The sequence below is a fragment of the Etheostoma spectabile genome, chromosome 15 (assembly GCF_008692095.1).
Source record: "Etheostoma spectabile isolate EspeVRDwgs_2016 chromosome 15, UIUC_Espe_1.0, whole genome shotgun sequence".
Lineage (NCBI taxonomy): Eukaryota > Metazoa > Chordata > Actinopteri > Perciformes > Percidae > Etheostoma > Etheostoma spectabile.
Genome location: NC_045747.1, coordinates 33,281,766 through 33,304,619, shown reverse-complemented (window position 1 = coordinate 33,304,619; position 22,854 = coordinate 33,281,766). Strand labels below are relative to the sequence as shown.

General features: G+C 38.5%; 2 protein-coding genes across 3 annotated transcripts in view; both read left to right on the top strand.

The window, feature by feature from the left end:
• Positions 1-22,854, top strand: part of cpt1a2b (carnitine palmitoyltransferase 1A2b) — a 117,780-nt gene that overhangs the window by 90,547 nt on the left and 4,379 nt on the right. The window contains exons 13-17 of one of the 2 annotated variants that reach the window (XR_004335200.1): positions 1,791-1,946; positions 2,080-2,193; positions 3,605-3,697; positions 5,696-5,883; positions 15,649-15,659. Coding sequence is in view for 1 of the 2 variants with exons in the window: in XM_032536886.1 (XP_032392777.1) it covers positions 1,791-1,946; positions 2,080-2,193; positions 3,605-3,697; positions 5,696-5,824 (492 nt within the window). In the remaining variant the exon portion in view is untranslated. Of the gene's footprint in view, positions 1-1,790; positions 1,947-2,079; positions 2,194-3,604; positions 3,698-5,695; positions 5,974-15,648; positions 15,660-22,854 lie in introns of those variants that run through there. The other variant, XM_032536886.1, reaches the window with a different exon arrangement.
• LOC116702590 (mucin-2) overlaps positions 11,117-22,854 on the top strand; it is a gene marked incomplete at its 3' end in the record, with an annotated part of 112,684 nt that continues 100,946 nt past the window's right edge. Inside the window, 3 exon segments of the mRNA XM_032536899.1 lie at positions 11,117-11,345; positions 16,480-16,540; positions 16,911-16,976. Of these exon segments, the coding sequence (XP_032392790.1) occupies positions 11,296-11,345; positions 16,480-16,540; positions 16,911-16,976 (177 nt within the window). The 5' untranslated portion in view covers positions 11,117-11,295.

Here is a 22,854-nt window from a genome sequence, read left to right as displayed (position 1 = left end):
GTTGATTAGATAATTGCATTAATGAGAAATTGAACAGGTGTTCCTAATAATCCTTTAGATGAGTATATATGTACAGGACTGTATAGACTACAAAAAAGACTTGTAATTTTTAAATAAATTATTTAAGCCGAAAATACTTACATTTATGGGTCTCTCTGGTCGATGCGGCAGCCATTGTTGCCTGTTGCACAATGTATATCACTACCCCTCGGTTTCAAGTAAGCTTGCGTCCTCCCTTGATTTTTTTTTTTCATTCACCATCTATAGTTCCAAGGGCCATATACCCCTTAGCCCTCGTTCAAAAAGAGTATTGGAACAGCACCAGGTCTCGCGTGATTGCGCAAAAACTAGGGGGAAGGGGTAGGGGTAAGATAGAGAAATGAGATTCAGCCTAAGTCTATTGTCTAAGAATAAATAGTCTATGCAGGTGTAAGTATGGTGAACCGGTTGAGAAGTATAAATAAGCCCAACATATGGGGTTAAAGAAGCGCCAGGAATCGGTGACTGAGAATTCTTGAAGAAAGTTTCTAATAATTTTGGAAAATTTTGAAAGAGTAGTAGGTTTAGCAGAACACCGATCTATTGAGCCCAACCAGCAATTACAATCACCTCCGAGCACAAGCAGATGTGAAGACATATCAGGTATCCTAGAAAACATATGATGAAAAAAGTTTGCATCATCCCAGTTTGGTGCATATATATTAGCGAGAATAGGCTTGGTACTATGAATGTGTCCTGTGACAATGGCATATCTACCATTAGGGTCTAGGATAGTACTAGAAGAGACCAAAGGTATGGATTTTGCGCATCCTAAGTCTTGAATGGTCAGAGACTTTTAAATGAGTCTCCTGAAGAAATGCAATCTTGGCGCCAAAGTTACGGAGACAGTGGAGTACTTTCTACGCTTTATTGGATGGTTCAAACCTTTACAGTTCCAATTGCATGTTCCGACTGTGTTCCCAGTGTTGGCTGGACTAGTCTGAATCATACTTGGAAACGCAGAGAGAAAGAGGGATTTAAGGACTGTGGCACTTTGAACATAAGAAGACCAGTTGTAGTGAACCTAAAAACAAATAACAACAGATAAGCAAACAAACACACTAATGAACATTTTCCCACCCATTGAAGTATCTTCTCAAACAAGATGCTGGTCCCCCCCCCCCCATTACAAGCCCCTGGGCTCTTCCTAAAAAACATAGAAGACCTAGTGGCTAACAAAGGCTCCATTACAGGTCAAGAAGATGGCAATTTTCAGGCGGCATACAGTGTGTAGTAAGTGAAAAATAAAATAAAAACAGCACAATACCAATATGTAATGTAATAATTTACTGCAGAAGTCTACTAATAAAGAAAGGGAATATATAAGTGAGATTAGGACTTCCTCAAGTCTCTGTTAATAAAGAAGATTGCTAGAGCAGGATCTGTAAATTTACGGAGAGATCCAACTGGCAAAGTGATCCCAAATTTGGGCAGGTGTGCAGGAGACGCTTAGCATCCACAAACTCAAAGTGTTTCTTGGCCACAGAGGGGGAGAAAGCCGACCACAGCTTTAAAATTGAATGCTCAGAGAAAGTTTTTAGCTCATCCGTTTCACCCATTATCCTTCTAAATTCCAGAACAAAATCACACAGTAAAAAGATTGCAGTAATAAAAAATTACAATCTAATATTGGCTCAGACTATCATAAGTCTGTTATGCGCTGCTTTTCTGGTAAATCTCAAGTAGACGTGGTGATTTGTAAGTGATTCTATGTTCAGGGATGTTAGTAAAAGTTTGATTTGGTTCAACAGGAAGCGGAGCATTGCAGGCATCTCTTCCGGCTGGCTTCAGAGAGGCACCAGAATCTTTATCGCATGGCAATGACCGGAGCTGGAATTGACAGACACCTCTTCTGTCTGTACGTGGTGTCCAAGTACTTAGGGGTGGACTCCCCCTTCCTCAAAGAGGTAAGCCTTTCTTTTGTTACCTTGCTATTTTAGTATTTTTTTTTTTTTTTAAATTGTCTCAGTGACTAGACATATAAATGATTTGTGATAGAATATATTCACTTCCTAGTCTTATCGTCTTTTGCGCTTCCAGGTTTTGTCTGAGCCTTGGCGTCTCTCCACCAGTCAGACCCCGGTTCAGCAGATGGAGCTGTTTGACCTGAAGAACCACCCCGACTTCATATCACTGGGCGGAGGGTTCGGACCTGTGAGTGACACACCCTCCTATAGTTGTAAATGTGAACAGCAAGAACATGAGTAATAATATTAAGAGGAAAAAGCTCTAAGGCCAAATGAAGGCCATTTTGTGCCGATGCGCATGGGTTGCTGCCCAGTTCTATTTTTAATTTAAGACTTTAATTTGGAATAGCAATTTAAATAAATTTATTTTTTATTTTTTCCCCAAGTATGGTGCTTTTCCTATGGAGCCCCCAGGTGACATGAAGGGAAGGGGAAAAAAATTACAAAAAAACATGATCGTTTACATTCGTATCAAAATAAACAATGAATATATTTAGGAGATGTAATCATGTTGTGCTAATAGCTAGACACTAGCTAGCTCTTAAGGGTAGCCTGCAGTCATTGACATCAACAGTCAACAGCGATGTCCATTTTAACGCTTCACTTTGGCATGTAGCTATTAATTAGCAATGCTTATCAAAATAAATGTTGGATGTATTTAGACAACCAAGGAGATGTAATTATGTCGTGCTACTAGCTAGCTAGATACTAGCTAACCAGCGAGCGCGCTAGCTAGTATCTAACTATCTAGTAGCCCAACATAATTACATCTAAATACAATTCATTGTTTATTTTGATACGCACGTTAACGATCAGGAACAATGAAAACACAATGTTTATCTTGTGAATATTTTATACAATAAAACGTCAAATTCCTGAGTTCGCCACATAGCTAGCTAGCTAAAGCCTGGATGTATTAAGAGAACAAACTAGCTATACTTGTAAGAGGCGCAAGTAAGAAGCTCATGAACAAGCATGTTGCTAGAACAACACAAACTAGCCCTATTGACATCAACAGTCAACAACGTTGTTCATTATAACACTTCTGTTTGGCATGTATTTATTAGCAATGCTTATCAAAATAAATGATGGATATATTTAGACAACCAAGGTGATGTAATCATGTCATGCTACTAGCTAGCTACTAAGGTTAGCCTGCCGTCATTGACATCAACAGTCAACAACAATGTCCACTATAACACTTCACTTTAGCATGTATTAATTAGTAATGATTATCAAAATAAACATTGGATGCATTTAGACAACCAAGCTAGCCTTATTGTTTGTTGGATTTGCAAGGACTTGCAAATAATACTTGATATCTCGCAAAACAAAGTCAAGATCTTGCAAAAGTAATTGTTCCAGTACATGTTTTTTTTTCAATTTTCCTTCATGTCACATCGGGGCCTCCGTACTTTCCTGCGTTTTGTGTTCTCTTTCCAAAGAACATCTCATCATTTGTTTTTGAACTTCCGACCAATCAAGACTTTTTTTCCATCTTAAATAATAATATATTTTTCAGAGAATGATTTTTGGACAGTGGGTGGTGTGTGTGATGTGTAAATGCTGATCTCCTATAATCTCTGTGCTCATGCCAGGTTGCTGATGATGGTTATGGGGTTTCATACATCATTGTGGGTGAGGATATGATCAACTTCCACGTGTCGTCCAAATACTCCTGCACTGAGACTGTAAGTAAAGCCTTACTTACTTTCATCAATGTTTAAATATGGTATTGGTCATTTTGTACAGTAAACTTTAAATCATACAGGGGGTAAGCAATACCCTTTCTTTCATTTTCTACAAATGAAAAATTATTCAATCCTGCTGGGATGTTCAGACATCAGAAAACAAAATAACAATGCTGTTTCTTACCTCTTACTCAATCTCTAACTTCCTAGCATATTTCCACTTCCCCTCTTTTTATTTACACTGTTTTATTTACTGTCCAAACATGTTAGGAAGTTACAAATTGATTCAAAGGTGAAAGAAAGCCTCTTACTCAATTTGTAACTTCTCTGTATTTGCGCTGACCACCTACTTTTTATTATTTATTTATTTTGTATACTTGCCAGTTCAAAAAAAAAAAAAGATCCCACACGTTGTAGCATTTGGCATAAAGTTTACATCTTTTTGTAACTCCCCATTATTATAAAGCATGGGGCCGGTTTTGCACGTCCGATGGTTACAGTAGGGGTGGTGGAAAAAATAGCATAGTATCTCGATATTTTCCGTGGCAATACTGTATCGATACACAGGCGGCAAGTCTCGATCTTTTATTATATATTTGGTCAGTTTGTCTGCTTGACAATCCCATTTTGCAGCAATAAAATTGAAGTGATATGAACAAACAGAGAAATGTATATTTTTTGATAAAACAGTGTTGACAAAGTTTCTTGTCAGGGACATTTGAAATTGGGAAAAATTAGGAAAAAAGTTGGAAAAAAGGTTGCAATATATTGCAGAGCATTGCAATATGTTTAAAATCGCAATAATATCGTATTGTGGCATAAGTATTGTGATGATATCGGATCAGGAGGCATCTGGTGATTGCCACCCCTAGCTTCCAGTGTGGCAGGAGTCTGTTAGAAAGTAGCTTCATTAGTCACTCAGAAATTTCAATGGATTGTTGCACAATAAATGATCTACAATGTTCTCTAGACATACAGCACATGACAAGACAAGGAAACGCGCAGTGCTTTGTTGTCCGTTTTCACTTCCTTTTTCACAATCCCATTATTACTTTGGTATTTAGTGACATAACAGAGCTAGACCGATAAATCAGCCAGGCCAACGTATTAACTCCTTGCAGAGATATTAATGTGGTGTATATATCAGTTGATATTTTATAAGAATCTTCATTATATAGTTTTTAGTCCAGAGAGTAGTGACAAATTGGTGTGTACACTGTAAAATGTCCTACTTTGAATGTATCTGAGGTTACAGCCATATTAACATGTTTTTTTTTAAACAAACATGCTATATTTATGCTTTTCATCCACACTACTTGTGAGCGTTTCCAAACCCCTAAAAGTAGACATTTGGGGCGCCTGGGTAGCTTACCTGGTAGAGTGTATGCCTATATACAGAGGTTCCCTCTTTGACGCAGCGGCAATGGATTTGACTCTGACCTGCAGCCCTATGCTCTATGCCATGCTCCTCTCTCTCCCCTTTCATGTCTTTAGCTGTACTATAGAAATAAAGCCCTAAAATGCCTGAAAAAAGTTTAAAACTCTGGGGTTGCCCTGTAGTTTTTTCAGAGGATGACGCACGTCTTATTGGTTAGGTAAGCTTACATGCCTTTCAGTAACCGCTCCACCTTGTTGTCTGGGCATGCAAATAAATCCCTGCTCTTAATTTTTGCAATTGTTCTTTCTTTGAAATATTTTCTGAATACCGCCATGATTTTCAACCACCAAGTAACCTCGGACAATCTGCTTCCTGTTTCTCCAGAATACACATGCCAGTGTTGTTTGTTTATGTGAGATGCATTGCCAGATGTGTTAAAAATTATTTCTTATATGGAGTCTAAACATGTTTGCGGACAGAGACGTTTTTATTTAAAATGCCGTTTAAAAGTAAAACTCCCACTCCTACTCTCTATGTGGTTTCCATTTTCCACCCATAATTTTAGATATTCTTCCCTTTCTCAAACCCTTCTTTTTAATATTTGATTTTCTCCCTTTTAGGACTCCCACAGGTTTGGAGCTCAGATAAGTAAAGCTTTCAGAGATATAATGACTCTCCTGTCTGCTGACACCAAAACCTCCTCGTCCTCCAAAGGCACAGCCCAGCCTCAGCCCAAGAAGGTCCTCTAAATATGGTAGAAAGCAGCTCACCACGTGGACGAATATTCCCCTCAAGACATCTGAGCTGAGTCATCTCGAACCTGTTATCTTAAAAACTACAATCCATGATGTGATTGACCTAAAAGCATTTATGAAACTGACAAAAGTGAGTTAGTAATAGGACTGGTAAAATAGAATAAGTAAAATTGGAGTAATGTCAAAGGGAGATCCCAGCCTAAATCAGGAGTGCAGGTGCTCTTCCTTTACATCTCCCACCTTTTTGAGATAACTGTAACAGCTTTTAGACCCGTTCAGACAGACAAATAAAAAAAAAAGTACACTGAAGACGCAAGTAGCTCTGTCATGTTGGACAGATAATCTGTGGCATTATTTTTCTAGCTTAAAAAAAAACATAAAACAAACACCTGCACATAATGATATGATTTGCATTCTTCCATTTTTTTTTTTTTTTTAATAACAGTTAAAAAGCCTAAATGGCACTAAAAAATGTATTTTGTTGTTGTTCAGCATTAATGCTCTTTTGTATTTTGTATTTTTTGTAATTTTTATGAGACCCGTCAATCAGAAATTCAGCTAGACAACTTTAGAATGCTAATTGCTTCCATTGTCTTCTTTCTCAGAGAATATGAAACCCGTGATGGGCGATTTTTAAAGAAAGAGGACGCAACTCTTAAGGAAAAAAGTATGGATTTGAATGAAAATAGATTTGAGATTGAGCGGTAGTCTTGGGAGTCTGCTCTGTTATTTCTCTGCACAAGAGGCGCGACCAACGGGCATAGTTAAAATGACTCTGTACGCAGTTAATAGTCCTTCAATTAATCAGACTAATGATCCAGGTGACGTAGAAGCGACATGGCATCAACGGGTTTGCTGCGCTTTGGCGGCGTTCAGTGGGCTCTATGTTGAATGTATGTACAAAAAGTACAAGAAGCTGCTTGGTCGCTTCTTTATCATCATTGTGTTAAACCCGCCAATAGCGTGCCAGGTAGATAAGCCAGTTTGTGATTGGTTCCTGCAAAATTGTGAACTGAAGCAGGAGAATTAAACGTGCAGAACGAGCAAAAACAATTGCTGGCAAAGTGGGCGGGGCTTACCCAGTTTATATGAAGCGGAGAAAGAGACAGAAATCTCCCTGACATAAGGCGGAAAGCATTAAGAGGCTCTAATTCAATATTAAAGTGAAGGGAAATATTTTTTTAGTTTGAAAGCACACAAACATGTCCATGTAAAATTATGCTGTGCAGCTCAAAACCCCTAACAAACTGTAGGTATGTTTAATGTTCGACTGATACTAAAATTAGAAAAGCTTGAGAAAGAATTAGCAACAAGGCGGATAAGAAGATAACTCTCAACGAAGGCAAAGAGTTACTTAAAGAATAGCACATTTTACTCCCAATTGTGTCCCAGAGTTACATTGTGGGTTTTAGTTCAAACTGGAGTCTTGTTTATAAGGATGGAAGAGGGAGGGAAAAAATGAATGCAAATGACTTTTCAATTATTATTATTATTATTATTATTATTATTTTTATTATTATTAGGGCAGAGTTGGTAGACGAAGGCCCTATTTAAGTTCAAATGTTTCTTCTAGTTCTTTCTATTTTTATTTTTTTTATTCTATGGGTTTTAGCTCCTTTTTTGAGGTGCTTGGGCTTTTGCTGTTTCCTAAAATAATAGGAAGTTACAGTCCTTTAATTTGATGTCCATTTAAAAAGTGTTCAGGAAAGCCTTAAGAGCTTGATAATGCTTCAATTTGAATATTGTGAATTTTTTTTTTTTTTTGTCGTTGCTGGGGTGTCGTCGTGGCAGCACGAAACAGAAAGTTGTTTTAACTCAAATTTTCATTGTCTGATCTGCCCCAAATCTTTCATTCATGGTAGTCCAGGCCTGAAGTGAATCACATGGGTCTCTGGCTTGATTATGGTAAATTGGCTCAATAGTGCCCCTACAAAATTTCAAAGTAGTAGCCCCTGCAGTGCATTTCACAGAGATGTATGAGATTTGGTAGACATATGTATTTTGTCCAAAATTACAAAAAAGCCTCTTGGAGACATACCCTAAACCCAACAGGACGTCAGCTGTATTAAAATTACTGATGGTCAGAAGTGGACGGTTGCAGTGTGGTATACGGTTGCATTGCCTTGTGATTATTCTTACTGTCACTAAATCAGTTATTTTTATTGTTATAGAAACCTTTTTCAGATATTCTTGTTTCTTTCTGGAATGTTCCACCAGGAGTGCCCACACACTGTCGTGTTTTATTCCACCCTTTTGTTTACTGTTGTGTTTAGCTTAAGTGGCACTCAGGGTTGACATTACTTGAAGAATGTACAATAAACATGACCCTAACCCTCCATGTGCCAGATCTGATTCTTTAATCACAAAGAGCTTCTTTGAGGATCACAAGAAAGTGTTAAAACATTTGCTTATGGGACACAACAGAACTAAACCAGTTCAACCAGTTTGTCACGATCCGATGGTCAAATATTAATGAAATACAACTAAATCCTTTATTGTGATCAGAAAAAGGGAAAAAAAGAATTCTCCAAAATCACATGAAATCAATCACTTTAAAATCTTTAATTGTAATTTCTTGTCTATGTTTTTGTAAATCAAGGGAATTCTACAAAGAGTTTCTTGGTCTCTTTTAAAAATGGTTTCTTATAATATTGGTACATTTAAGATGACTCTGTTGTTGTACTTTAGATAGGAGCTTCAGCTAAAAGCCTATCCAATGTGATACATTAGGTTAATTCATTTTCACTACTGCCTTGCTCCGGCCTGGAAACCACAAAGCCACTCTGTGCCTCGATCGGCTCCACTGTGTCCTAATCTGGTATATTAACACAATGTCCTATACAAAGGACTAAGTGATGGAATCAGTGTCCTCTGCCTTTCGACAGTTTGGACAATGAGCCTCTCACAAAAAAACAAAAACTACCATTGAGCAGAAATGTTACAATTTTGCTTTGTGTTAGGACTTAAGGTTCACTTTGACATTAGCAGTCTCTTCTTACTTATTTGATTTTGGCATACATTTGTATTGTTTATATCTGTCTAATCTCTTAATGCTGTTTTAACTCATGGTTACTAATGACGCTTGAACATTTTTGACGAATGTGTGGGTATTATTATATTCTACATTATTGATAACGATATGTTTTCTGAATTCTCATTCCAAAAGATGCTTATTATTCCTGTGTTTTTGTTAGGTTTTCATTTTAAAAGATATTTAAATGTCAATTGTGGACTTTGTAAAGAAGGTTTTACAGATGGTGATGGCATGTTATGTAAATTAAAAATACTTACTGAACCTGCAGTACAGCTGCATTTCGTCTCTTTTATGTTGTGTGTGTGTGTGTTTGGTATAACTGTTGAGCATTACAAAATATTGTCAGGCTGTTTGTGAGCATGGCTTACCTACTGCCAAAAATTTTATTAAAAAGACCCAGTGGTGTAATCTTTGTGATACGCAGGTATATTCATATACCCGCGGAAAGATATCTGAGTGCAGTGTGTAGCGACCAGGCCCAAATGCTCCACCTAATCTAACTAAACTCCTTTTTATTGTCATGTTTTAATGTGAAAGAAACAGTCTGTGGCATTTTTATTTTTGTACTTAATTTACTTTTTTAGAAGTTAATTTTCTTTTAAATGTATTGTCATATGCTCAGTAAGGAAACATGTTTCCCTGTACAATGAAAATCTTCTTTTGCTGTCCACAGAATGCCAAACAATGTAAAATCTACAATAAAATCTACAATACATAGGCCTACTATAAATATACAAATTAAAATAAATTTGAGAAGGAAGCGATACTGTATATGTTCATAAGTGCACTCTGTATACAGTTAAATGACAATAAAAAGCTATTTATCAAATTATCTATCCATCTACCCATACATCTGTCTATCTAGTCGTTTCTAAAAATCTTTCTTTCCACCAAATTTATTTCTAATTTACCTAATTTCAAGATGACCGTTCTTCAGACAACATTTGGATGACACCTTTCAGACCAGCACACAATAACACCTAACACCTAACCCTGTAAAAATAATGTTACCCATTAGCATGATTTCAGTAGTATTTAGTTCAAAAACATGGAAAACACCAACATACGAAATCATAGCAGACCAAACGCAAGCTTTTATTTTTATTTTTTTTTTTTTTTTAAGATTATTTTTTGGGCATTTTTAGGCCTTTAATGGACAGGACAGGTGAAGTTTGTGAAAGGGGAGAGAGAGGGGAGTGACATGCAGTAAAGGGCCGCAGGCCGGATTTGAACCCGGGCCAGCTGCGTCGAGGAGTAAACCTCTATATAAGGGCACCCGCTCTACCAACTGAGCTATCTGGGTGCCCGCAAGCTTTTATTTTGAAAAGCTGAAGCTCGCAGACAGCAGAAGGCCGGGAGGACACGATACGGGAGGTCTCCTGGCTGAAGCCACAGACTCTAGTATCCTTTCGGTCCCGGTGATTGTTTGTGAAATTGTGCAAACGACAGTCTTTTCAAGTCATTTGAAAAGAAAGCTGGCATGCAAACCTCCACACTCCCTCACTCTAATCAAAGACCCAACAGGTCTAGGAATTCCCTCAAGAGCAGTGCGCTAGGAGGAAAAGTTCCTTTTAGGGAGAGACCAGGGACAGACCCAGGCTCTTGGCATGCGGTGTCTGGCGGGGCCGGATGTGTAATGAACAGTAGCAATAACCGTGATCACAATAAAGACAATGGAACTATTCTTCGGCAGCTGGTCCTATATGCTAAAATATCCAATGGCTGAGGAAACCTAGTGACGAGTTCCTAACCCTAGCAACCAGTTCGCATGTATAATGTATTACCCATAGTGCTTTGTTGAATGGTCTCAATGTTTTACTGTTTGATTTCATGTAAATCCTAGTTCACTAGAGGAGTAACTTCATATTTGAAGTATTGCATTAATGCAGGAAGTGTGCATTTATTTTCCATACTCATGGAACAATGTCAGTGAGTAAATGTACTGAAATGGTCACCATAACAACTGAGTGATGTGGAAGGTAAGAAAGCAGAGGGTAATCAGGTATAGAAAGTCAACTGTAAAAACATCTGCACAATGCATAGACTATTATATCGAATGTTGTCAAGCGCAAACCAATCAATATATTGGTGATGAGGGCTATGGCGTTATTCCTTGTCATTTAGGAAAGTCATAGAAAAATGTAATAATGACAAAGCCATTTTAGACTAAATACCCCGAAACTCCTCAGGTAGCCCCTTGAGTAATAAATTAACCGTCTCTGACGTTTGCTCATAGTTTCCAATTAGGATGCCCCGCCTTTCTGTGGTGTAGGGTTAGTCCAGATCTTTCTCCCTTTCGGCGAAAGAGTGGGTTTACTTTCTAATTTGTTTCATTGACCAATCCCCTCGTTGATAAAGCCAAGCATGATATCACACATGTGGTGGAGAGAGCGCGTGTCTAGAAAGTGAAAGTAAAATTTCCTTTAGGAGAATGGCAAACGCAGGGTCGGAGCAGACGAAGAAAGGCATCACCACAGCACGGTAGGTACCATGTTTCCTGTTCTTGGGCTCGCTCTCTACTCCTCTGGCACAGAGGGGACTTCTGGGCTCTGCGTACTGCACGTGGTGTCACGGTTGGCTGCATGACTGAACAGGTGATAGGAATCAGGGAGCTTTTACCGGGGTAGCCTACCCACTAGCGGATGGATGTGCCTCAAAAAGGAGTACTCTGTTGCACGAATTCAGGCTAACGGCTGTGGGCTATGAGACGGGTATGGCTGCAGCCCGGAACGTCCCATCTCATGCCGTCCCGTCTCAAGGTGAGGTGTGTCCAACTGTAGACCAGTGTTGCCAAGTCCGCTTATTCTAAGCGACTTTGGGCTTGTTTTTCCGTAAAGTCGCGTACAAATATTGGTAGTCGCGGGTTGCGGTTTTCTTGGGCTTGTTACTAAAGTGTAGTTGCTTATTTGGGCTTGTTCCCAGCTCCAGTAGTCAAGCTGGTATTTTCTATATGTTATTTAAACGTAGGAGTTTGTCTTGCCTGTTCCATCGGTCCCGCCCCTTTCCCCATACACACCGGAGACAACGGAGTTATTTTCCACCCACCTCCTGCTTCTAATTGACTCTGACCCAGATGGCATCGAGTAGGCTACCAGCCAATCAGAGGCAGAGCAGGGCAGTCGGTTTTTTTTCTGGTTAGGAAAAATGCGTGAGTAACGATGATGTGAAGGTGACTGGACTGTAGGAGAGGTTTTGGAGGCATAAATGCCCGGAATAAAGAGGGGGAAATACGGGAAGAAATGTAGCAAAGACTGGGAGAAAGAGAAAGGAGGAAAAGAATGGATCCAACCCGTCGTGGGGATCAACTCAAAATCACTGTGAAAAAGTGTATATTTGATGTCCCATCAGTTTTCTAATGTTAAATAATGTTAAAAGGTGGTATAACTCCCTCTGTTGTCATTGTCCTGAAGCTCAGTGGAAGAAAATAAAACTCTAACGTGTCTACAGTTTACCAATCTGTCCACATAGATTGTAAAACTGTGCACACAGTTTCTGGCAAGATCTGGCAACATTGACTGTAAACTCAGAGGGTCAAAAATACGAAATCGCGAATAATTTTCCAGATGGAGTCACGGGTGAACTGTTAAAGTAACAATTTTGCCATACATATAGTTTGCTAATTTCTAAATTTATTTATAGTTGTGTTGTTCCCTGATATTAACGGAGCTTATATTTGATGAAACCTGAAGCGGCAGAGCAGCCATTTAACGGCAGGATTTGCTGAGGAGGTATCACCAATCTGCACGCACAAGAACAACAATCAGAATCAGCTTTATTTGCAAAGTATGAGGACATATGAGGAATTTTACTTTGGAACATCGTTGCCCACAATGTGCTTACACATACAAAACAACCAAACAATACACACTAATATATACAAACTAATACATACATACTCTAAACAGAAACAATATAGAGGCATGAGTGCAATGAAGAAAGCAATACAAATTATATAAATGTGGAGCATAGTGCAAAGGATACTGGGATAAGTAGTATTATGTTATTGTATTACAATATGAACAGTATGGACAGCTCTGGAATAGGGAATGAGAATAATGAATACATAACAAATAATAAGTGAGATATGGGAATGATGAGTAAATAATAAATAATAAGTGAGATATGAGAATGAGAATGGTGAATAAATACTAAATAAACAAGCAGCAAGACATTCCTGATCATCCTCTGTCTAATCTGAGAGAGATGATTGAGATAGTAGGCATCAAGAATAACTCGTGGCCAATGTGCTGCATAACTCTGAAAGTACGGGGATCTTCTTAATTAATGTATGTTTAGTAATTTATATTGTATCCTTTATTTTGTTTCCAGAAGCCATATTTGAGCACACACACATACATGTAGATTCCTTTAAATGTTAAGGCAAAGATTAAAAAACCTTATTCTTGTTTAAAATTATTTACGTAATATACTGTTTATGAATGTATATGGAGCTTATGAAGGGCAGCCAAAATCCACCCAGCTCCCCATAGTTTGCACCCTGCGTTCATTGCATGAAGAGGGAGAGAGAACCCTTGTTTAGCCCACCTGTAACCTTGTCGCGACTTATCCAAATCCCAAATGTTCTGCATTCATATGGTGCTTTTCTGGTTAAGTGCTTTACGCACTACATGCCATTCCCACATAAATAAACTAGTGCGTGTGCCTGCTCATCAGACTCATGCAGGTTAGGTTATCATTGGCTAATCCTTAATTTATTTGGGATTCAGTATCTTGCCCACGAACACTTTTTTCATGTAGACTGCAGGCCAGGGATCAAACCCCCGACCTTCTGATTTATAGACACACAGCCTATTGTTGTTATGCTATTTTCATATTCCTTCCTTCCTTCCTAAGAAAATACATTTTCATGACTCACCCATATTTGTGGCTATTTTTATTGAGCAAAGTCATCATTTGTATTTAAGCGATCTGGGATTAATTTGGCAGTATTTTTCTAGGTTAGATGTTTTAAGTTTCACCCATTTCTTTGTGAAATGTTGGCAAAATGCTGAACTTTGTACTCGTTGGATGAGAGAGAGAAGGACTGCTTACCAATGTTGGAGAAGTGCTGACCACAATGAAAGTACAGGTGGGAGGGCAGATAATCAGCCACGATGGCAAACAGTGATTTAACTTGTATGTGAAAACTGGTAAATTATAAATTGTTATGTGCGACTTTCTTTCCAAACACTTCCTTTTGTAATTCTACTAATGCCAAGTATTAGTATGCCCAGGGTAAATACTGAAGAAATAGACTATTGCTTATAAAAGTAATATATAGCCTACAGTAGTCCTACATTTCAAGTCAGTTATATAGTCAAATAGTCATGTAGGCTACCTATATCAGTCATTAGTTTCCTTCTAGCCTGGTCGGTATTGCAAATAATAATTGTTAATTATTCATTTAATAGTTAAAAGAGCACTTTTCAAAATCTGAGTTACAAGATGCTTCACAAATGGGCAGCTGTGTCTCAGTGGTAGAGCGGTCGCCTGCCAATCAGAAGGTTGGTGGTTTGATTCCCGGCCTTGCAGTCCCATGTTGAAGTGGGCAAGACACTGAACCCCGAGTTGCTCCCAGGGCTGCGCATCGGAGTGTAAATGTGTGTGAGTGTTTATCTGATGAGCAGGCGGCGCCTTGCATTGAAAATCTTTTTTTAAAGGAAATTGAAGACAGTTAAAAATTGAAATTAGATTTAGATTCATTCTTCATTGTCCTAAGGAAATCTGTTCTCAGTCTATAAACAATTGACTTTTCAAAACAGAGTAAAGGTAGGTATTACAAATTGCCTAGGCTAATTTAGGGCACAAATGGCTGCGGGGAAAAGAAAAGAAGTGGTTGAAACTGTAGTAAATGCTTCAAGTGTATCAGTCTCCGCCCAAAGGTTGGTAACCACTGATTTATGGCTATTTACAATAAAAGTAAATGTGTCACACAATAAGCTATACTATAAGCTATAGCCTACTGATTTCAGTAGCAGAAGCCGTCCAAAGTAAGACCTACACTGAAAACGGGCATTGACAATAAATTTCCTGTTCTGATTCTGATTCACAAGGTCCAGATTTGATTACATTTCCGATTCCATATTAATTAGGTTAGGGGAATTTCCGTTACAATACCAATTTTTCCTGGGTACAAAAAAGATTCTCAGAGAAATTATGCTGAAGATTGCACAAGCAACAAGCAACCCTCAAATACTTTTTATAATGCACCAGGTAAATGTTGACATTAAGAATTAAACCCCAAAAAGTTTCTAAAGTACTTAACGGGACTAACATGACTAACATGACATTCATGGTGAAAAGTTATGTATCAAAAGATTTCAGAACTTTATCGATAACGGATCACTCAAACAAAGATCCATTTTAATTGGAGTTTTGATTATTTTAACCCATAGCCTGATGACCATAGGAGTTCTTTTCTCTACAGGGAAAATAACTCTTTGTTTATACAATATATTATTTTGTTTTTGCAGTACAGTACTTCTAATTGAAGGCGCCCTTATCCCATGTGATACATTCCACCACACAATCTCTAACATGAACATACAGGTGTGTGTGCGTGTGTGTGTGTGTCTTGTCCTAACATGACTGCGTAACTCAGACACAGTGGCTGTACACATCAAACAGTGTGTTGTGATGTGACTGCATGAAGTGAACTCAGTGACTTTGAAGGAATTGACTCAGATTAGTGAGAATGAGTAGGCCTGCAACAACTATTACACAATTCTTTTACGTAATTGCGGTTTCTTCTTTTTAAACTGCTGATGTTAGATATGGTCTTTAGGTGTATGACTGGTAACTGTTGATTTTGTTTACACATGCTACATTGTAATTATAAAATTGACCAGACTGTTGAACTAAAGCTATGCTTCACAACTTACTCTTACCCATATTTATACTCTTCTTGGGAAAGGAACTGATTTTGTGATGATTGATTCCCTCTCTCATATCCTCCCTCCCTATTTCCCCCGGGGAAAAAGTTTCTGTTGTCTCTCTGCAGACATTGCATTTCAAACAAATTGACAAATTAATGGTGGGAGAACTCATAAAAGGAGTTATCAAACAAAATGTTTGGGTCCACTTGTCCATTTAAATCCTATTATAAATGACTAGTGTCTTCTCGTAATTCCCGAGAGGCTGGCTTGTGGGCGGCTCTGCGAAGCATTGCTTACATAATGCAGAAGCGTAAAAGCAGCTTCACAGCTGAGCTGCAAAAAAACCTTTCCATGTACCGTCCAGGTCGGGACAAGCGGGAGGTGGAGTGCACCGTGTGCAAAGCTAGCACGTATGTTTCAGTGTCTAATAAAGGTGCTGGAGATCTCAAAGCTCACATGGACGCCGGAAAAACCTTATCCTATTACATTGAAAAGGTTTAAGAGATATTTAGTTGAAGCAGGATTTTGAAGCTGACACAGAATAGTTCATTATTTCACATTTATTTATTTATTTGAAAAGAGCTATAATTTTGTTACTATTGGAGAACAGGTTTTATATCACGGTAAATTTCTTGAATTGAATCTTGTGTTTGTGTATTTTTTTTGTGTGTGAGACATGGCGGACACAAATGTTGCTCTATAATAATCTATAACCGTTCTTTCTGCTTCTTCTTCCCCAGTGTGAGTCTTGATGGTGCCAGAATGACATCATGGAACCATGTGATCCGGCTGTTTCTCTTCGTAAGTGTCCCCAATGCTGCATTCCATCCAGCTTGTAGCTCTGACACGGGACTGTGGGTCTCTCCAACGTTTCTTTGTAAAAGGAAGTTTTTCCTTGTCACTGTCGAACTAATGTAAAAAATGTCCTCCCCGGGGAAGAGGGATTTTTTGGACTGAATGCTTTTATTACATAAAACATTAGTAATTACATAATTACTAGAATTGCTGGGTCTTTGTAAATTATAGAGTGTGGGCTAGACCTACTCTATTTGTGAAGTGTCTCGAGATAACTTTTGTTATGATTTGAATTGAATTGAGTACTGTACAGTATGCAGTAATATATATAGTATTAAAACACCTTTAATTCTGCTGTCAAATGTTTGTCTGCTAGGTGTTCCTGATTATGATCGACCTGTCAAAAGAGGGCTGTTTCGACTATTTCACCGTGGAGGATTGGGTATAATTTTTTTAATGTTTTCGCATGACACCAGCATAATGAAAGGCATTTGATCGTTTTTCAGAGGATTTGCTTTGCATGGGTGAATAGCTTTTCATCACTGTATCTACCAACTGAGCTATCCAGGCGCCCACACATAGTGGCTTTTAAAAGTCTGAAAAGGTGCTACATAGGGTTGGGTTCTGAACCCTGTACCTTTACCGGTACCGACTGAATCGGTATTACCAAGTATTGGTTCACGTGAAATCAAACGGTGCCAAATTTTGGCACTCGAGAGCGCATAAGCAAATCTGTTCTCTCTGCATATTGACAAAGAGCGGAGCTCCCACACACACACACACACACACACACACAGGTGCGGACGGAGCAAACTACGTCGGCTCTGCGGTTTTGCTGAAGTCACAGCAATGAAGCAAGTAGTTTCAAGAATGGATGCAGTTTTTCAAAACTTCCCGCAAACACAATTGACTGATATGATATTAATGGAAAGTTGGAAAGCAGTCCCGGTGCTGTTGACATTACACTTTTGTTTGTTTGTTTAATAGTTTATTTGAACATAAAAAAAAACAACAACATTAAAATAAAAGATTTATATACATGCATTCCTGCATACATATATAATTAAAATGACATAAATAAGGTCATGTACTTTTTAGCACAGTCTTCCAATATTGAAAGTCATTCAAACGCAACAAAAATTTTCCATGTTCAAAAGGAGTAGGAAGAAGTTGATAAACAACTTATCAAGTCCGACCCCCTTTCTCTACTTTTATCCTTTAGTAAATCTTATTCTTCAGTTATTTACACATTATTATTTGCACATCCTAGACACAGATGCATATATACTCAAACACTTATAAACCCTCTTTTTTATTATATATATTTAATATATTAAGGATAACCTAACAGCATATAAATGCCAAGAACCATACAGTCTACTACACTACCATCACTTCAAGTCCTTTTCGTATCCCTTTAATATATTCATTTTAATAATCTCTTGAATTACTCATTGTATAGATGATTTCTCTCTTCACTGCAGCTGTTCCATAAAGTAACTCCTTTAGTTGAGATGCAGTGATATTAGCATTCGTTCTTATAGGTTTTGTTTTATATACAAATATTCCCTAAATATGTTTGCTCTCTCTTATTTGGAACAACCCTTGGACACTGTTTGACAGCTGATGATTTTTATTTTGTACATAATTTGTGCAGTTTTAAAGTCAACAATATCTCTGAATTTTAGTGTCTTTAATTTATAAACAGTGGATTAGTTGGTGCTCTATAGGTGGTTTTATTTACAATTCTTAATGCTCTCTTTGGAGAATAGATTCAGTGTTGGTTTTGTAAGTGTTTCCCCATATTCCCAACAATAAGTAATGTATGGAAGTATGAAGGAACATACAGCATATATATGAGCGCTGGTTTAATATATTGGTTTTATACAGTATAGCAATTGATTTAGATATTTTACCATTAATATAGCGTATATGTCTTCCAACATAATTTTTCGCGTGATATGACGCCCAGAATTTATTTTCTTTTACTCTTTCAATTTCAATATCATTTATCATAAGTTTTTTGTGTAAGGTTTGTGTTACGATTACCAAAAATTTAAATTTAGTTTTACTTAAGTTTATGTGTTAGTTTATTAGCATAAAACCAGCTCTTCATCTTTTTATTCATTTTCTGCTGAATCCAAGAGTTGTTCCAAATTTTCCCCAAACAGATTAAATTAGTATCATCAGCAAATAAAATGGTTGTCAGTGTTTTTGACACCTCCCATATATTATTTATATACAAGTTAACAACAAGGCCCAACACTGACCCCTGGGGGACCCACAGGTGATTTTCTTTTCTTTTGATTTATGGTTTTGCAATTCAACATATGTGTTCTGTTCTGTAAGTAGCTATTTAACCATGAAAGTGCAGTCCCCCTAATTCCATATTTGCGTAATTTCATGATCATTAAATTGTGGTCTACTGTATCAATGCCTTCTTAAGATCCGAATATCCCCACTGCATATTTGTTTTGTTCTATTGCTGTGTGTATTTCTTCTACAAATTGTATAATTGCATGTGAAGTTGTCCTATTACCCTGACCCCATATTGCGGATCACAGAGAATATTATGTTTAGTAATGAACTAATCATTTGTAGAAAATATTTTTTCTATATTTTTGAGAATTGGGAGAGCAGTGAAACAGGTCTATAGTTTGATAGGGTATGTTTTTCACCAGCCTTGTATATTGTTATCACCTTTGCCATTTTCATTTTATCTGGAAAGACTCCAGTTTTTAGAGATTGATTACATACATGCGTTAGAGTTTGGCAACACAGCCAATAATACTTTTGACCATGAACATGCAATCCCATTCCAGTCGTGGACTTTTTACTTTAATTTGTTAACGATCTCAATAATTTCTTTTTCATCAGTTCCCTTAATAAACACAGATTCATTTTACATTCTTGCTTAACACATCATTCATATTGTCAGTCTTTGCAAACTCTTCAGCTAAACTGGACCTACTCCACAAAATATCATTAAATTCATGGAAGCTAAGTTCATATCCTTAACCTCTATATTGTTTTTTGTCAGGAAATAGTTAGTGTCTACTTTTGTGCCTTTATTATTCTTGATAGTTTTTCAGTATACCTTCCAGTGTTTTCTTATATTACTTTTGTTGTCCTCAGTAATTTACCATAATATTTCTTTTTATTGCTTCTCATGATTCTGGTCAGTTTTGTTTTTGTATACCTTGTATTTATTTTCTGCATCTTTTGTCCTCTTCTTTAAAAACTCTTATATAATACATTTTTCTTTTACATGCTTAATATTCCGTAGTTAGCCACGGTTATCTTCAGATTTCTGTTTTACCTTTTTTCTTTACTAGAGGACAGTTTTTTTCATAAAGTGATGTTACAAGCCAAGATGAATCATAGCTTCATTCACATTATCTACGTACACTTTACCCCAGTCTTGCTTCATTAAGTCCTCTTAAATGTCTTGATTTTTTCTTGGTTTCTGTGTCTGGTCATTGTGTAAATAGGTTGTCCTTCCTGGTCCTGTGTAGTTCTGTCATAAACTGTTTAATGTTAGGTGGTCACTGATAGTTTATTAGTAATCCACTCACTGTATTGTTATGTATGCTGTTTGTAAATATATGTCTATTAGTGTTGCACAGTGAGAAGTAATTCGCTGGTGTCGTAATTTTGGGATTGAGGCCTAGACAAACACAGTGTTGATAAATTCCTCTGTCATTTTATGGTTATTGGATTTAACAATCAATATTGAAGTCCCACAGATGAACACACTTTTTGACTAGTTTTTGTAAATGTCTCTTCCATCCAGTCCTTAAAAGTGTCAATATCGAACCTGGTGACCTGTAATCTAACTTACAATGATGTTTTTCTTCTTTTCCATACTTATTTCTATTGTGACACATTCCAATAAATTATTCACCGCCATTGACATTTTTTCCACCCCCTTGTAATTTAAATCCCTATCCACATACAGTATCACACCACCCCCACTCTTGTTACTCTGTTAATAAGAAAACATTTCATATCCTTCAATTCCAAATCTGATTCTTTTCACTGTTTATCCAAGTTTCTGTTATTGCAATTATGTTAAAGTGCTGTTTCAATTGCTTTAGAGGTGTTTGATACTGTGAAAGTTTGCATACGACTTCTGCTGTTAAAGTGGATAATGGTAATTGCTGTCCGGTCTTGATTGACCTATAAATTGTTCATCAGTGTAATATTTTTGCAGTTATTGTTTATGTTACAAAGAAATTGTTCTAGGATCAATGTCATTTTCCATATCCTGTGATTGATTGTCGTGGTACTGGAGGTGTTCAGTTCCTGGTCTCATATTCAACCAGACTTTGTAGGAGGGACTATCTCATATGTGTGTATTTTATTTAGTGACATAGTGAGATAAAGTTTCAAATTTCAAGGCCTACCTGTTTATGTATTAACGTTAGCTGGCCTTGGTTGTTTTGGTGTGCTGGACCGGGGATGAATGATCAATTTGTCCTGTCGTAAATAGGCAATGTCCCCCCTTTCTCTCGCCGCTCTTAAATCCGGCATGAGTTCTTTCCTTTTCCTTCTGATTGCCTCCGTGAAGTCTTCGTTTATGTATATTCTGGAACCTTTCAGATTTCTGGTATTCTGTAGTATTTCCGTTCTGTCCTTGTGCCTTAGGAATTTTACCACAATTGGCCTCGGTCGGTCTCCTCCGTGTTTTCCTGTGCGGTGGGCCCTCTCCACCTCCACCTCGCTTTGCAGCTGTAATTTTTCCTTCACAACTTGTTTTACCTTCTCCTCCGTCTCTGACCAGGTTTCTCCCTGTGACTCCTGTATCCCGTCAAATACCAGGTTATTTCGTCTGGATTGGCTTTCCAGATACTCCATTTTGTCCGTGACAGCCAGCAAGCTGTCACAGACTTTAAAATATCTTTTTGCATCGAGGTGCTGCGTTCCTTCAGATTGCTGTCTCAGTTTGAATGTCATCCACTTCTTTTTGTGTGTACTGCAGCGGGTTTTATTTCTTGTAGTTCCTTGGTTATTGAATCCAGTCTAGTGTTGGTGGAGTCCATTATTAGCTTGACAAAGCCTTTGAAGTTGCTGTGTTGTTGTTCCAGCAGTGCGGTAAACATTGCTTTTTGTTGCTGCAGCAGTTCATTTACACGGTCAATTGTCACATATTCATCTTCCTGTTTAGCCTCTTTTTTTGGAGGCATTTTTTAGACTTGTTAGCCCACCTGTTTTTTAAACTTGTTCGGATGGAGTCTGGTGGAGATACGCTGCTCTGGGCCTAGTGGTAGATGGCTGCTCCTTGGCCTGGTGGTGGATGGCTGCTCCTTGGCCTGGTGTTGGATGGCTGATCCTGGCCTGTGGGATGCTGATCTGGGCTGGTGGTGGATGGCTGATCCTGGGCCGGTGTTGTGCTGATCCTGGCTGGTGGGGGGGTGGCTGCTCCTGGGCCTGGTGGTGGATGGCTGCTCCTGGGCCTGGTGGTGGATGGCTGCTCCTGGGCCTGGTGGTGGATGGCGGCTCCTGGCCTGGTGGTGGATGGCGGCTCCTGGGCCTGGTGGTGGATGGCGGCTCCTGGGCCTGGTGGTGGAGGGTGGCGCTCTCCTGGGGCCGGTGGTGGTACGGCCTCCTCCTGGCTGGTGGTAGACGGCCGCTCCTGGGCTGGTGGTAGAGACGCCGCTCCTGGTCTGTTGGTATACTGCCTTCCCGGCCCCCCCCCCCGCCCCCCACCCCCCACCCCCCACCCCCCAACCACCTCTTCCCACCCCCCGTCCGCTCCTGGGCCTGGTGGTAGACGGCCGCTCCTGGGCCTGGTGGTAGACGGCCGCTCACTTCCTGTGAGACATAAGGGGGTAAGCCTCTCCTCTCTAAGCGTAGCTCCTCTGGCGCCATTTTAATGCTACGAAGCTATCACCCGCCGTTAGCATTGACTGCCGTTCATTTTGACGTCACTTTACATCTGAAACATGTGAAGAATCTATTTGTCCATTGTTTATTTCTAAAGAAAAACGACAATGTATAAAAGGCTCCATTACCTTGTATCTCCCGTTATGGCTCCGTAGCAGACGGTTTTGTAAAAATAGGCTAACAATTGTGTCATAACCATTCAACAAATCCCCGTATTGCCAAGAGACAGTTTTGACTTATTAGCTGTTTAGGTTTAATTAATAATGTTAACTAACGTGTTTGTTAGCAATAATTAGCGTGTGTCTATGTTATCTCCTAACATATACCTACGGTCTCCGGGAATGATTGAGATTTCTCTTACAACTACCAGAATAATTACAACTTTCAAACAGGTTGCCCACACCACATCTACGTCGTCAAACTCAGTTGGAGGC